The sequence below is a fragment of the Apiospora hydei genome, assembly GCF_038363865.1.
Source record: "Apiospora hydei strain CBS 114990 chromosome Unknown utg000007l_segment0_segment0, whole genome shotgun sequence".
Lineage (NCBI taxonomy): Eukaryota > Fungi > Ascomycota > Sordariomycetes > Amphisphaeriales > Apiosporaceae > Apiospora > Apiospora hydei.
This window is the reverse complement of record NW_027117366.1, coordinates 3,014,145-3,029,926: the sequence shown is the minus strand read 5'-3', so window position 1 is coordinate 3,029,926 and position 15,782 is coordinate 3,014,145. Positions and strand designations below refer to the sequence as shown.

The window sequence follows — 15,782 nt, the reverse complement described above, 5'->3', positions numbered from 1 at the left end:
GGTCCATAACTGGAGAGACAAGATTTCTTTCAGCCATCTAGGCCACAGCCAGTATCCACCCTCACAGCTTCGAGTCTAGGCCGGTGGATGCCATCAAATGATATATCCTAAAAATAGCTGGCTTTTACCAACTAGTAGTCGACTTCCTATTCAAGCTGGGTCATCATATGCACACAGTAAATTCGGGCAAGTGTTGCGCCTGACATCTAGAAACGAATGTCCCAAGAAGTGGGTAGATGATTGCCTTCGGTGCTTTCACTGAGCTGTCACCAGCGATCAAATTACTACCTCGGTTTACATACAACATGCTGAGACTGTATAAATTCATGCAGGCTTGAGCGCTGAACCTGTAGATACGAACCTAGTGGAGTTATTCATGGTATGTGAAAAACTTCTTTCTCAACAAAACAAAATCACGTTTTTGGCGTTGACCTGTCACAACTATTGAGACTTTTCCCAGTTTCCTTGGGAAGTCCGGGAGTTTCTTTATCGCAAAGGACACTGTATCCGTCCGCCTTTAGTATCCCCTTTATCTTCTTCTCTCGTACGTCTAGTATATTCTTACCTTTCTCTCAATATATGGATGACTGTCTTAGATTCATCATAAGATCGGCTTCCGTAGAGCTCACCGATTCAAAAGGGGAGCACGTCGACGGTTGGGCAAGGATGAATGCCGCGGTAACATTGATGTTGTCCATAGACATGACGCTGATGTAGTATGAATATTGTCTACCCGGGCGAGATTACGGAGTCTAATCTGTTGTTTTATCATGCAAACACTCCGCACGTTTATACATTGCCAGATCATGTACATGGAGAATCAAGTAGAAGAAGAAGACAATAATAGAGATCGTACCCAAACCCCAAACCAGAATGGATAAATACATCGACCATAAAGCAAGATTAGGCTCGTATCCTTTGCCGACAAATTCAGTAGAACCCGCAAACAGGTTATACACAGACATAGATACATATTTACTTCAGTCTCTCCATCTCCGCAATCTCGCGAGTTACCACAGCATTCAACGAGCGCACGTACGGCGGCTTCATCATACAGAAGTGATCTACAGTCCACATGTTAATCGTATATCCCATTGAAACATAACAGAGGAAGAGAAGAAGAAGAAAATGTTAGGGAAAGAACATACCTCCATCCACCGTGTGCACCCGCACCTCCCCCACCGAGCAGCGCATCCCACCCATTCGCCTCAAACGTCGACCGCGCCCCCCAGAACCAAGACTTGAACTCCGCCTCGAAGTCCGCAAGGCTCACGCCCGCCGGGTCCGCCGCCTCGCCGAGCGTCGGGCCCATGGCCGCGGCCCGCTGCACGCCCGCATCCCGCAGCGTCTGGTCCGGGTTCTCGTTGACGCCCCAGCGAGCCCAGACGACGGCGACGCGCCGCGGCCGCAGCTGCGGGCACGACGCCGGGAAGGGCCGCGGCGTGTACGAGTGCAGCGCCTTGATGGTCGCGGCCGCGTGGGCGAGGTCGCCCGGGTCGAGCAAGACCTTGGTGTGCTCGACGATGACCTTCCAGGCGCGCGCGACGAAGGCGGTGTCGATGTGGCGGGCCTGCGGGATCGCGCGGGGCACCCGCATATCGATCAGCAACAAACCCGAGAGCGGCTCGCGCTCGACCACGGCGAGCTGGTACGCGACCTCGTAGGCGTAGGCGGCGCCGGCGGAGCGGCCGCCGATCAGGTAGGGCCCGCGTGGCTGCAAGCGGCGGATGGTGCGGATGAAGACCTTGGCGAGGTCGGGGATGGACATGTCGAAGGCGTCCGGGTCGTCGATGAAGGGCGACTCTAGCGCGTAGAGGCGCTGGTTGTTCTCCAGCGGCGCCAGGTGCACGAAGGCGTCGGCCGAGCCGTGGCCGTCGGCGATCATGAAGACGGGCCGCAGCTTGGAGTCCGGGTTGCCTTGGATCAGGACCGCGTTGGAGGTGATTTCGGCGGGGGCGTGAGAATGACCATGCTACCGCTACTGCTGCTAGAACTAGAGGAAACGGTAATATCGGTGTCGGCGCCGCGCACGTCACCATCCAGCTCGGCTTCGACGTCAGCCACTGTCGGGTGATTGAGGAAGAACGAGGCGGGTAGCTCCTGGCCCGTCTTCTGCTTGTACTGCGACATGACCTTAATGCTCAGCATGGAATCGACACCAGCAGCTTCAAAGTCGCCAACATCGGCGAAGTCACCTGGGGCCATGCCGAGTGCGCTGGCCACGATCTGGAGCAGGATTTCGCTCCGACGTTCGGTCGATGAGGATGAAGTGCCACGACGAACATCCCTAGGGCCCGAGCTGGACTGCTTCGTTACCGGCGACTCGGCAGCCGCTTTGCTTGGCGTCGGCTTTGCCTTCGCGGGTTCCGTAGCGCCCAGTTGCTTTCTGGCCTCCGCCACAGTGGTGTAGGTAAGGAAGAAGGCCGCCGGGAGTTGCACGCCCGTCTGCTTCTGGAGATCGGAGGTGATGGCGATGCTCATCTGGGAATCCACACCGATGTCAGTAAAGTCCGTCGTCGGCTCCAGCTCGTCCAAACTAACACCCGTACGCTTCGCGACGATGCTGAGCAAGGTGTCGGCGTGGTTCGGTACATCGGGCTGCGAGGTTCGTACAGCCGCGCCTTGCGACGAAGAAGGCGGGTCAGGGAAGTCCCGAAGTCTCCGCCCGCGATTTGAAAGTGGTGCAGCGATAATCTTTGGTGCCGGCGCGGCAGCAGGAGAACCGGCATTCGCGTGGCCCCCGATGACGATCGAGAAGATCTCCTTAGTCATGCGCTGGAACGTGATACCGGTGCAGAGTGCGATCAGGCCATCCTGGTCAAAGACGTAGACATCGCAAACAGTCAAGCCCTTAGCTGACTGTTCGCGCACCGTAGCGTAGCACATGCAGTGCGTGCGATTGGCGATGGGGGCAAGCAGCTGGAAAGACCCAATGCGGTTAGATATATGGATCACGTCCTTTGGCTTAGCCGGGTCGGCATTGAGCAAGAAGCCCGACAAGTGCACGATCCCGTCCATGGTAAACGGGTTGCAGGTGAATTGGCCCTGGCTCCCCGTGCTGTCGTCCAACACGCACGCGGCCACGGCGTCCTGGAAGTCGGGCGGCAGGTACGCCTCCTCGATGCACTGATACGGCTTGCCGTAGTCAACCTCGGCCTCGAATAGCTTGTAGAACAGGTCGCGCGAGATGCGGTGCGTAGGGCCGCCCTTGGCCGTCTCGAGCAGGTTCGTCACGCGGCGTCGGACGAGATTCTCCATGAAGCCCCATTGCTGGACCTTGGATGGGCGTTGGGCGCTGAAGCGAACCTTGCACAGGCCGTGGCTGGCCGAGGCGCCAGTCGGGCCTGTGGAAGAAAAAGGTCACGGCGACTTCCGTATCGGTGTCTTCCAAACTGCAGTCGATGTGGATCAGATGCTCTTCGTCCCTCGCGTGCACAACGAGGGCGTGCGTCATCTGTAGATCGGCGACCTCAAGGTGGAAGCCTTCGTCAGCGAGACCTGTAGATTTCAGGATGTAGAATACTGCTGTGTGCGCCATTTCCACGAATACACTGGCCGGGCAGAGGACGACGCCGCCCACAATGTGCCCTTGAATGGCAACCGTCAGCTCGGGATGCGTCGAGCTCGAAGTGAATCTCGCCTCCGTCTTCCCATCTTCCGAGGTTAGACTGTCCAGGCGTTGCAAGAATGAGTACGGCAGCGATTGATGCGCGGGCGCGGTTACCTCTGCTGGGATTTGGATCGCGCGTCTGGTCTTGTACGGCACCCAGTACGTCTTGGCGTCGAAGGCGTACGCGGGCAAATCCAGAAGGCGCAGGCAGGGCTCCGAGTCGCGATGGAACTCGCGCCAGTTGATAGGCAGGCCTGCAGTATGGAGCGCGGCGAGGTAGTTCGAAAAGCTCCGCCAGCCGTCCTGACCCTGCTGGAGACTGCTCAAGGTGGTCAGGTCCTTGGTAGAGCAAGACTTGGCCAGGAGCGCCGTGCAGACGGGATGAGGGCCGAGCTCAAGAGCTACAGTGTTGACTTGCAGCAGTCTCTGCTCCTCGCACGCATGTACCGCACCCAGGAAGTTCACTGGCTCACGCATCTGGCGACGGAGGTAGGCGGCGTTGAAGATGCCGTCGTCGCGCACGACCTCACCGAGCAGCGTTGACGCAACTGGAATGCGGGGCGCATTGAAGTGCACCTTACGCGCAGCCTCCTCAAATTGCTCCAGGACTGGCTCAAGCTGACTAGAATGGAAACCGTACGGAACCTTGAGCAGTGAAGACTTCACGCCGCGGGCCTGCAGCGTTGATTGCAACGTGGCCAGCTCTTCATTAGTTCCACTGATGACCGTCATGCCCGGTGCGTTGATGCATGCGATCTGGCATGTCGGGCACTTGAACTCGCGGAGCAAGTCTACGGCATCATCATGCGCCATGTTGACCGCCAACATAGAGTAAGTGTGTGCAGTGCAGTGTTCTTGGATCAGAGTGGCGCGCGTGTGGACGAGGTAGAGCATGTCGCTAACGGAGAGGACGCCTGCCACACAGAGGGCTGCGTATTCGCCTAGTGAGTGGCCCATGACCAGAGTCGGCTGTAAGCCGAGAGAACCAAGAAGTTGGGCCATGGCGATTTCCAGTGACACTAGTGCAAGTTGCGTCTGGCATGCCGTAGCTGTGGCCACATCCTGTGCACCGATGATAAGATCAAGGAAGCGATCGAGGTCTTGCGCATCGCACAGATCCTGGAACGAATCCAGAGTGGCGCGGAAAGATGGCATTGTATGGTATAGTTCTGCGCCCATTCCCGTGTAGACGGATCCTTGACCGGTGAAGGAGAACATCAACTGCGCGTCCTTCAACGGCGCCTTGTAACCGGTACCAAACTTGCTGAGCAGGTCTTGGACGGATTCTACCACATGTGCGGACCGGTGGAGCTCGTGCATCCTCCTCGCCGTAGTGGTATACGCCAGGCTGGCCAAGTCCGTGTCCAGGTGTTGGAGCAGATACTCCTTCAGGCGCGCCTCATTTGCCTCAAGGGATGCGCGTGTTCGGCCGGAGCAGGCGACGACGTGGTGCGGACGCTGGTCCTCAGCCCTCCACTCGGAGACCTCCGGCGCTTCTTCAATCAACATGCTCACATTGCCGCCCGCGGCGTCGAAGCTATTGACGATGATCTTGGCCAAGCCATTGCCATCTCGCGAGGGCCGCAGCGGCGCGGTCCCGTCGGCGACTTTGATATGTGCCTCGTCCAGATCAGGGAACTTGTGGTTGATCTTGAATGGCCAGTTGGGTTGAGGCGGAATGATTCGTTTTTGCATGATTAATATGGCCTTGATCAGCGACGACACGCCGGCGGCTCCTTCGGCGTGACCAATGGCAGCCTTCAAGGCGCCGATGTGGAGAGGGAAGTCACTTGGTCGGCTCGCGCTGAATGTGTCAATGATGGCACTCAACTCGGCGGCATCGCCAGCTGTAGAGAGTTAGCATTTTGGAATGATGTAGGGTTATAGTTGCCATACCTTGAGTTCCGGTGCCGTGGCATTCCACATAAGAGATTTCATTCGGTCCCACGCCGTTACTCTGCAGAATGGTGCGGTACAAATCGGCCTGCGCGGTGCTCGAGGGGAACGTAATCGATCCTGTCGCTCCCGCATTAGTGTTCCTTGCGGTGTCTCGAAGTACGGCGAGAATGTTGTCCTTCTCCCGCACCGCATCCTCGAGGCGCTTTAGCACCACTACGCCCACGGCCTCGCCGCGACAATACCCGTCGGCATCATCAGAGAAGGTTTTGCAAGGGCCAGTCTTAGACAAGAAGCCGCCCTTACTCAGGCCGGAGTACAGCTCAGGCGCAACGCAGACGTGGCCACCGCCGGCGATGGCACAGTCGACCTCACGGGAAAGCAGAGCGTTACATGCGAGGTGGACGGCCGTGGCGCTGGCCGAGCACGCGGTGTCGATGCTCGTAATGCCGCCGCCCCAGCGAAAGTAGTGGCTCAAGCGGCCAGGGGCGAACGAGCGCATTGTTCCGGGAATGTAGTGTGTGTCGATGCCTTCTTGGTCGTTGATGGCTTTCCACTCTTCGGCCGACTGGCCCAAAAACGTGGCCATGTGAGCGCGGAGGGTCGACGCGGTCGCATCAGGCGAGTAGCCCGCCATCTGCAGTGCTTCGTAGGTGGTCATGAGCAGGAGCCTTTGGACTGGGTCCATCTGCACAGCTTCTCGGGGAGAAATGGAGAAAAGGAGGTTGTCGAACTCGCCGGGGTTCTTCAGGAAGCACCCGAACGTCGTCGACACGGCCATGGGGGCCTCGCAGGACGGATCGAGGAAGTCGTCGATGGGAAACCTCGATTCCGGAATTCGCTGGTGTGCAGACCGACCGGACAGAAGAAGCTCCCACAGTTCGGAGATACTGTCGCTGCCAGGGAAGCGGCCTGACATGCCGACGATGGCCACACGATCGGAGCCACGGCGGTATTCTTCTGAGCTGTTCTCATCATCAATGTTGATTTGAGAGACGGTGACGGTCGGGACGATGCGTTGCAGCTCGCGCTGTACGAACGAGACCGAGTGGGTGGGGCCCACAGTCAGCAGTCGTGCATTCGTGTTTCCCTGCAGTGAGCTGGCGACGTTCTTGATCGTCTCTTCTAGGTACAACGGATGTTGAGCAATGTCTGCGACAATCAGACTGAGTAGGTCCCGGAGCGTCGAGGCTGTGAAGGGCTCGCATGTATTGGAAGAAAAGACGCCCTCGCAACGAGCGGGGGTGTCGAGAAGCGGCGATGTCCCCAGTATCCGGTCAACGTCCAGTATAGGCAGATGAGCGGCGTGTACTGCGATCGCGGACGCGAGACGGGATGTCGAGACCTGGCTGAAGTGCTCCGACTCCATAAGGCGCTTCAACGTTGCAGGCGGGGCGAATACGGTAGCCCATGTTGAAGCCTGCACGCCGATATACGCTGCCCGTAGACGGTGGCAGTCTTGGTTGAAGAGATCCAGTCGTTCCTGGACTTGGGCGGCATCGATGCCGACGAATGTGCAGGCCCAGGATTCGGGCGAGTCCTCGACGGACCGCGTCCGCCGCCACAGCTCAATGCCGAGGCGGAAGCTGATGGCTACACATTCCAGACCGAGTCGCGTGACATCGCGGGCTGTGGTGGCCGTTGCTGCTACCGCCGCGGCCAGCAGCCCGATGCAGACGCCGATCCCGTATGTCTGGCTATCGGCGTTAAGGATGGTCGGTTCATCTTCTGTAAGCCTTTCCCGTCACGGTCAGCTGATTTACTCACACGTACAGGTGGATTCGATACTCACAGCAAAAGCTCGCCCAGTTGGATGATGGTCGGTTCATCTTCTGTAAGCCTTTCCCGTCACGGTCAGCTGATTTACTCACACGTACAGGTGGATTCGATACTCACAGCAAAAGCTCGCCCAGTTGGATGATGGTGATTAGAGTAGTGCCAACGGCCTCGTTCAGATGTTCTGCCGACTCGTGGCGGTAGGTAAGGTCACGGATGTCGGCAAAGTCGCCGTAGAGTTGGCGCTCACAGGGGTGTAAGTCCTGGCGTAAACACTGCACCACGTCGGTGGCGTCGCGCAGAAACGCTCGCAGGCTGGGTCTTGTCTTTGCTATCTCATAGAGCCTGTTAACGGCCGACGTCTTGGACGCCAGCTGGTCGCCAAACAGCAGTACTGTGGCCGACTGCATGGTGATGATGTGTTGAACTCGTCCTGCGTGATCATGCTGTTGACCAATCCGCCAACTACATCATATATAAGGCGTCCGAGTCTTGGCCCGTCGACGGGTTGCTGTGGTCGCCGAGAGCCTCATCTCGGCAGGTTCCTCGACGAGGAGCTGTATAGTCGTGGAGCATTGAGCGGTGTTGCCGTGCGTGGATATCGACACGGCCTACGACGACGACGATCGGGCAGTTGAGTCCAACCATTACAGCACATGGCAGTCGGTGGAGAAGGGATAAGTCTGGCGGGTTGGCGACATTTCAGCCGTCGACATACGAGCACGTGTCTGGGCGCGCAGGGATTTGTGTCCCGGCCCCTGACGCCCTTAGTCATCAATCGTGTATGTATGCACACCGTATCGTAGTAAAGTCGATGGCAGGGGACGTTTCCAGAGTGCAGTAGCAGAAGATAGAGATGATGTGCGTTCGGTTGCAGGGAAAACAAGCGCATAAACTTTGTCACGGGATAGACCCTGAAGCTTTGAGCTTGTTCTTGCCGACATTGCATCGAGATCGAGTCATGTCACAGTTCATTTCAAACAGGGACTTGATCTTTTCGAACCAGGGTCTCGGAGAAGTGCATATTCTTGACGTGGTAGTGTTATCGCCTGGAAGGTGAGTGGCTTACCAGGTCCCCGGTCAGGCCCCTCAGTGCTGGACGATCAAATGGGTGGTGCGATATATTTCTTCTCAGCCCGATAGCAGGCTTCTGAGCAGGCTACAGTGCAACCCGGGGTGTTCTACTTGCAAGTGGTTATGGGGGCCCAGGGGGCACCTCGCTATAGGTGGTTGTGTGCAGGCTTCTGCCCCGCATCTAGCGCTGAAGGGCGGGGTGTAGTTAGCGGTCCCATGTTCTGTAGTCTCGAACATCCAGCTAAGGTCAGCAATAGCAGAGAACCCAGGACTTCCAGACATAGGTAAACCTTCAGCCAAAATACAGTCAGTACCATTGCAGGAAAGGAGAGAACTTGACTACGCTGGAAATTGTTTGGCACAAATAACATATGCACAATATGTAAACGAATATCTTGTTGTTTTTGTTTCATAGTCCTCGTAAGCTGCGTACTAGACTAATTTCTCTAAGGCATTCCCAGTCTTCCGTGCCCCCTCCCCCCCACGTGGCAGTTGTGCTCTACTCCCAGAAAAGATACACGCGCGTCTCCACGCTGCACCGCGTCTCCTCCTCCTCGGTGCCAGGCACCTCAGGCGACCCATGCAAGCAGCCCGCTGCCACGGCCGGGTTCACGGACGCTGAGTCGGCGAACTTGATGATGGTCACCTCCTCGGGCGTCTGGTTGGGCATCCAGTACCAGCGCTGGTTCTGCGGGTTCTTGGGCGGGAGACCGCCCATGGCGCCGCCGATATAGTAGCCGCACGCGTTGATCTCGCTCGGCTTGCGGTTCTCCGTGGGCACGAGATCTGACTTCTTGTCGAGGCTGCGCCAGTCGCAGACGGCAATCGGGTCGCGCTTCACGGTTCTCAGGGCGCGCTGCAAACGGTCGCATTGGTCAGCAATGATTCTCCAACTCCCTCACTCCCTTGCATGGTGTAGGTTCGCTCAACTCACCCAGATACTGTAGGCGGCAAATCGCGGGACTTTGACGTCCTTGTCGCCTGCTGCACGACGATCCTGCGCCGCCAGTACGGGGGCCGCGAACTCGGCAATGTCGCGCCGGCAGTAGCGGAGCGTCTGCTCAAGTCCTTCCAAAGAAAGGTCGATATGCATCTGTCGGGCCGGACCTTGGGGAGAAGGCACTGCATGATTCTTTAGTACCGGGAGCGCATTGAGATTGATCATATATGGACGACTAACCTAAGATCTTCCTGCCAGGGGCTTTCTCGGGAGCAGAACTGTCTCCCTTGGGAAACAGACTGGACAGATCCGGCTCACCCGGCGAGAGTCTGCGCCGGAACACGACATTGTGGACGATACCTCGCTTAGCGCCGGTAATCTCGAGCGCCAGGTTGAGGGCTTCCTGTGCGTACGTCTCCTCGACGACCTCTATGTTGGTGCCGTTCAGGAGAAGCTCGGTGTCCAGCGCCGACTTGTGGTTAATGAAAGTGAAACCTTGGACGTCCAAGCCCTCTGCACCGCGGGCCACATCGGTTGCGGTGCGGAAGTCATGCAGGACCAGCTTCTCCTCGACACTGGTCTTGGTGTCGGGAGCGGCAAACATGGGCCGGTCATGGGCCGAGACGGACAGATCGGGCTCCACAAAGGTGAAGACACCGCAAGTCGGGTTGCTACTGGCCATTTTGACGATGATTACTAGTAAGTAGAGATTTGAGAAGTGTATGTGCTCTGAGTGATGGATCGAAGATCGAAGAGAGTCGAGCGTCACCACCAGCTTTTTGAATACTTGGTCGCCGTCGTCTAACTTATCTTGCCATCACCATATATCGCACGGAAGGCCAATGATCGTACCACGCCCCAATTAATCGGCATCTGGCTATTCGACCTATCCAGAGACACGTGCGCCAATCCATAGGCGTAGTAGGCTGCCGAAGCTTCGGTGCTGCTTTACGGCGGCCCCCGGCGGCACCAGGCTAGGGACAGGCCTGGCTGGTGGACAAGATATGGGATGAGGATCGCACGAAGAGTCGCCTCAGAGCCCCCTCTATCCTTCCGGTGGAGACGACCTACGCATGGTATATACAGAGGTTGCATTGCAGTCTTCGAATCTGCAACAGTTGCAGATTCCAGCCCACCGAAAAATACAACCGCCCTGGTACCCCGGTCAGTGCCCATCGGCTCTAGTTGAAAGATACTCCACCGCTGTGACGGTTATATCCGCCCTTCCCTTACCGCTGCCATGGCACACGTTCCCAGCAAGCACCGCAGCCCTGCAGCTGGCATGGAGTATGTACATCATTCTCTTGCCTGGGTAGTACACTTCCCACCAAACGACCTGGGCAGCGCTGCCATATCCGGCACAGTGACTTGTGCGGAAGACTGATCTTGATGGAGAAAACGTGTGCCACTGTGATTACAATCGCTATATTAATTTACGATAAATGGCACAATACCCCATTGGTAGCTAGCTAAGACGTATTGAACTTCACTTAATGCCAAAATCTATGGCTAGCTGATCATGGCATCAGAAGTTGATATCGCCATTGTTGGCCTGTCTTGTCGCTTTGCGGGAGATGCCAAGGACGTGAACGGATATTGGGACCACCTGCGTCAAGGCAAGAGTATGGCACGCCCCGTCTGAACACCAAAAGGTCATGAGAATCTAGGACTAATAGTAATTCGTCAGGTGCCTTTAGCCCCAGAGCACGTTTTGATGACGCTGCTTCATCATCATCATCACACCCAGGATACTATCTACAGGATGACGTCTACAAATTCGACGCCTCCTTCTTCGGCATCTCGCCCAAGGAGGCCAAGGCCATGGACCCCTCGCAGCGACTCATGCTGGAAGTCGCCTACGAAGCCTTCGAGTCGGCCGGCCTGACGCTCGAGGCCGTTTCGGGCTCCAACACGAGCGTCTACGCGGCGCAATGGGCCTGCGACTACCGCGACATGATGGCGCGCGATCTCCAGAACGCGCCGACGTACGCCGCCACGGGCACGGGGACCACGCTGCTCTCGAACCGGTTGTCGTGGTTCTTTGATCTGAGAGGGCCCAGTCTCACGATCAACACGGCGTGCTCGTCGACTATGGTGGCGCTCCACGAAGCTTGCGAGAGTCTGCGTCGTGGCGAGTCGGATATGGCGCTCGTGGCGGGGGCCAACGTCATTCTGTGTCCGGATATGTTCACGTATTTGGGAATGCAGAATTTCCTGTCAAGCAGCGGAAAGTGCAAGTCGTTCGACGCCACTGGTGATGGGTACGGTCGAGGCGAAGGGATCGCGGCCCTGGTGCTCAAACGGGTCTCGACCGCAGTGGCGGAAAAGAGCCCCATCCGCGCCGTGATACGCGGGACAGGCGTCAACCAGAATGGCAGGATGAAGGGCATCACGCTACCCAGCGTCGAAGCCCAGGTGGCGCTCATGAAGAAGACGTATGAATTGGCCGGCCTCCCCGTCACCGGAACCGCCTACGTCGACGCCCACGGGACAGGAACCCAGGCCGGAGACCCTGTGGAACTAGAAGCGATTGGGAAGGTCATCGCGCAAGCCCGAGGCGCCGACAGCGGGAAGCAGGTAATTGTCGGGTCAGGAAAGGCCGGCATCGGGCATACCGAAGCCACGGCGGGCCTGGCTAGTGTCATAAGGAGCGTCCTCATCTTGGAGAGTGGCTTGATCCCACCTAACATTTATCTGACGCAGCTCAATCCTAATCTGCGACTAGACGAATGGAATCTCGAGATCCCCACCCAACTCACTCCCTGGCCGTCGGATTGCGACTCTCGGAGAATCAGCGTGTGCTCGACGGGCTATGGCGGAACGAATGCGCATGCCATAATCGACGAGTCGCATCACTATTTGCAGATAAGGGGTCTGCTTCGCGATGCTCAGGTCGTGAGACCTCCGGTCTGGACCGCAGCTGCAGACCAGCTAGAAGTACGCGCATCGCCTGATGCGAGCGATGCAGCTTCTTCACGCCCGAAACGCTTCCTTCTCAATCTCAGTTCCAATAATGAAAAAGGGGTACAAAGCCAATTGGCGTCCTTGGCCGAGTGGTGCTCGGCCATTGAGGAAGAAGCTCACAATGAAGATATACTCGCTGACCTAGCGTATACACTTGATCAGCGACGCTCCCACTTCACATGGCGAACCTCGATCACAGCGTCCTCACTCTCAGAGCTAAAAGGGGCGGCTGAGGTTGCCATGAAAAGCACCACGTCGCACAGCAAGCGAGCCTTGGGTGACGCAGGTCTCTGCTTCATCTTCACCGGGCAAGGCGCGCAGTGGCCGCAAATGGGTCGGGAGTTGTATCAAGAGTCCGCGACGTTCCGTGCGAGCATTGATGAGGCGGAGCAGTACTTCCGCGACGTTTTACACTGCCCGTGGTCTGCAGTGGACGAGCTGTTCCGCGACGAACCAGAGTCCTGCATCGATGAACATGCCTTCTCTCAGCCCCTGACGACAGTGCTGCAGATGGCTCTTGTCGACCTTCTGGATGAGTGGAGCGTCAAACCAGACTGGATCATTGGTACGTGATAATGAAGACCCGGGCGGGAAGCATTGACTAACAAGTGCGACCAGGGCATTCAAGCGGTGAAATTGCAGGCGCGTACTGCCTCGGCGCATTGACTCAAAGTGATGCGTGGACGATTGCCTACTCATGTGGCGCGTTTGAGTCGGAGAAAGAGGGAACGATGATGGCTGTGGGCTTGTCGGAAACCGAGGCAAACTCCATCATCAGCCAGCACGCTTTGAGCAAGGTCGTAGTCGCATGTATCAACTCGCCCAATAACGTCACACTTGCTGGAGACAGCGCCAGCCTTGACTCTCTCGAGACGCATCTCCAAAGCCGTGGCGTCTGCAGTCAGCGGCTCCGCGTGGACGTGGCGTACCATTCCCGTCATATGGAGTCGATGGCCCCCAATTATCTCGAGGCCATCTCAGCCATCGCGCCGAGCAATGGCAACCAAGGTTGTGCCATGTTCTCCGCCGTCACGGGGAAGGCGATTGACGCTAAAGATCTCGGGCCCAAGTATTGGGTCAAGAACATCGTCTCCCAAGTCAAGTTCTCCGAGGCGGTCACCAACCTGCTGACTGCCTTCCCCGAACGCGAGAGGATCTTCGTGGAGGTTGGGCCGCATCACACCATGCAAGCCCCTTTGAAACGCATCTTCACCACTTGCTCCGCATCGTCAGGGTTATCATTCGAGTATATATCCTTGCTCGGTCGGGGCAAGAACTCGGCGGCGACGGCGTACGCGGCTGCTGGTCAGCTTTTCTCTCTCGGTGTGCGCGTGAACATGGCTAAGTTGAATGAGCCTACTGATGGTCGTCAGCCTAGCCTGATTGTGGATCTGCCCCCTTATTCATGGCGACATGAGGATACATATAATGCTATCGGCTCAGTATTGGGCGATCAACACACTTCAAAGTCTGTAAAGGCCTACTGTGCGCCTCGTCGCATCTGCTTTTCCTTGGACTGGCAGCCGGCCCCCGAGTTTTCACCAAAGTTAGCAGATGATGAGCCGAAGGACGTCACTCTTCTCCTGCCCCAGAGACCAACCCAGACTCTCCGTGCGTTATCTGGTTTGGTAACCCAACGCTTGCGGTCTTCGGGTTACCACGTGGAAACAGCAGCCTGGCCCGCCATCGGTAAAGCGACACAAGGGCGCAAGTGCATCTCGCTGGTCGAGCTGGACGCCCCTATCTTTGACAATGCCTCCGTCGGAGACGTCGCTGCCCTCCAGAGAGTCGTGTCAGATGCAAAGTCCATGCTATGGCTCTCGCTGATCACGCCCGCGGGAAGCATCGTCCCAGCGCTGGCGCAGACCCTTCGCAGCGAAACCCCAGGTCTCCAGTTCCGCTCTTTGCAGGTCGCACCGCCCTATGCCTCTCGCATCGCGGATCTGGGTAGCATCATCGCGCGGCTTGCAGCATCCGATACCCCGGACATGGAGTTCCGCGAATCGCAAGGCGTGCTGTCGGTTCCGCGCGTGAACGAGGATGTCGCCCTAGACAGCGTTCTGCAGAACTTCCTCCCGCAGCAACCCCTGGGCACACCAATACCCCCACAAACCCCTGATTTCCGGCTTCAGCCTAATGCTACATACGTACTGGCCGGTGGTCTTGGAGGGTTAGGTCGAAACATTGCCACGTTCATGGTCGACCTGGGCGCTCGACATATCTGTTTCCTCTCTCGATCTCCCACAGCATCTCCCGACACCGAGAAATTCCTATCCGACCTACGCCAGCGGCACGTTTCCGTCTCCGCCTACAAGTGCGACATCTCAGACCCGCGATCTCTCCGGTCCGCTCTGCAGCAATGCCGTCAAGAACACCCCCGATCAAGGGCGTAATCCAATGCGCCATGGTCCTGCGCGACGTCTCCTTCCAAAAGATGACGCACCAGCAGTGGCAAGAAGCCCTCCGGCCCAAAGTCCAAGGCAGCGCCAACCTCGCCGCGAACCTCGACCCGCGGCCACAGCCCTTCTTCATCATGCTCTCCTCATTCACCGCCGTCTTCGGCAACCGCACCCAGGCCAACTACGTCGCCGCCTGCGCCTACCAGGACGCGCTGGCCCACGAGCTGCGGCGCGCCCGCGGCCTGCACGCCGTCAGCCTCCGCCTCGGCATCATGCGCGATGTCGGCTACCTCGCGCAACACGGAGCCACGGGGCCCTTGAAGGACTGGGAGCCCGGCTTCGGTCTGCGCGAGTACGAGATGCGTGCCCTCCTGCACGCCGCCATGGCCGGGCAGACGCCCACACAGCCCATCATGGGGCTCCCCACCGCCGCCGCCGCCGCCGCCGCCGGCCTCGCCCGCCCCTTTTTCCTCGACGGCCCGAAGTTCACGGCTCTCAACGCATTGGACACCAATTACAACCAGACAGCTGGTTCCAACCGACAACAGCCCACCACATCCACCACCACAGCAGCAGCAGGACGCCCCACCGCCCCCTCCTGCACCTAGACCGCGGCGCCCCCGACGCCAAGGGGCAGATCTCGACCGCCTTCTTCGCGGCCATCGCGGCCGCGCTGCACATGCTGGTCGCTGACGTGGCCCCGACACGTGCGCTGCACGCGCTCGGCGCTGATTCGCTCACCGTGATCGAGATCCAGAGCTGGCTGTATCGCGCCCTGGGGGTGCGGCTGGCCGCCGAGGAGCTGATGGCGGACGCACCCTTGTCGCGGGTCGTGGAGAGCGTCTGGGAGAAGTGGCGCGGTGGGGAGGGTGGTGGGAAGAAATGAGTGAGTTCTGTCTGGGTTTTCGTTGGTGTTGGTCGGGGATTGTAGCACGTGGGCTTCGAGATGTGAGGATATTGGTTCGATAGATGTAGAATAGTCGATGCACGTGTTAGCAGCAAGATAGATAGGCAGTAATCTGCATAATAGTGTTTTTCCACGTTTCATTTTAAGAGGAGAAACCTTATTACACCGCCGCGGGTGGGTATGATGATTGTCGAAAGTCCCCAGAACTCCAACCCA

General features: G+C 57.8%; 3 protein-coding genes across 3 annotated transcripts; 1 reads left to right on the top strand and 2 right to left on the bottom strand.

The window, feature by feature from the left end:
* Nucleotides 1-743: 743 nt before the first annotated feature.
* On the bottom strand, nucleotides 744-7,692 carry PG997_010050 (uncharacterized protein; the record flags this gene model as incomplete). Its single annotated transcript, XM_066814365.1, has 8 exons — nucleotides 744-752; nucleotides 1,040-1,064; nucleotides 1,149-1,917; nucleotides 1,995-3,276; nucleotides 3,314-5,457; nucleotides 5,507-7,242; nucleotides 7,299-7,346; nucleotides 7,403-7,692. 8 exons carry the CDS (start codon nucleotides 7,690-7,692, stop codon nucleotides 744-746), a joined length of 6,303 nt encoding a protein of 2,100 aa, XP_066666327.1.
* Nucleotides 7,693-8,855: 1,163 nt separating this feature from the next.
* PG997_010049 (uncharacterized protein) lies at nucleotides 8,856-9,978 on the bottom strand (the record flags this gene model as incomplete). The annotated part of the gene is made up of 3 exons (XM_066814364.1): nucleotides 8,856-9,212; nucleotides 9,291-9,478; nucleotides 9,537-9,978. The coding sequence occupies 3 exons, from the start codon at nucleotides 9,976-9,978 to the stop codon at nucleotides 8,856-8,858; spliced, it is 987 nt and encodes a 328-aa protein (XP_066666326.1).
* Nucleotides 9,979-10,815: 837 nt separating this feature from the next.
* PG997_010048 (ketoacyl-synt-domain-containing protein) lies at nucleotides 10,816-15,267 on the top strand (the record flags this gene model as incomplete). Its single annotated transcript, XM_066814363.1, has 4 exons — nucleotides 10,816-10,918; nucleotides 10,984-12,825; nucleotides 12,879-14,574; nucleotides 14,631-15,267. 4 exons carry the CDS (start codon nucleotides 10,816-10,818, stop codon nucleotides 15,265-15,267), a joined length of 4,278 nt encoding a protein of 1,425 aa, XP_066666325.1.
* Between the last annotated feature and the right edge of the window lie 515 nt (nucleotides 15,268-15,782).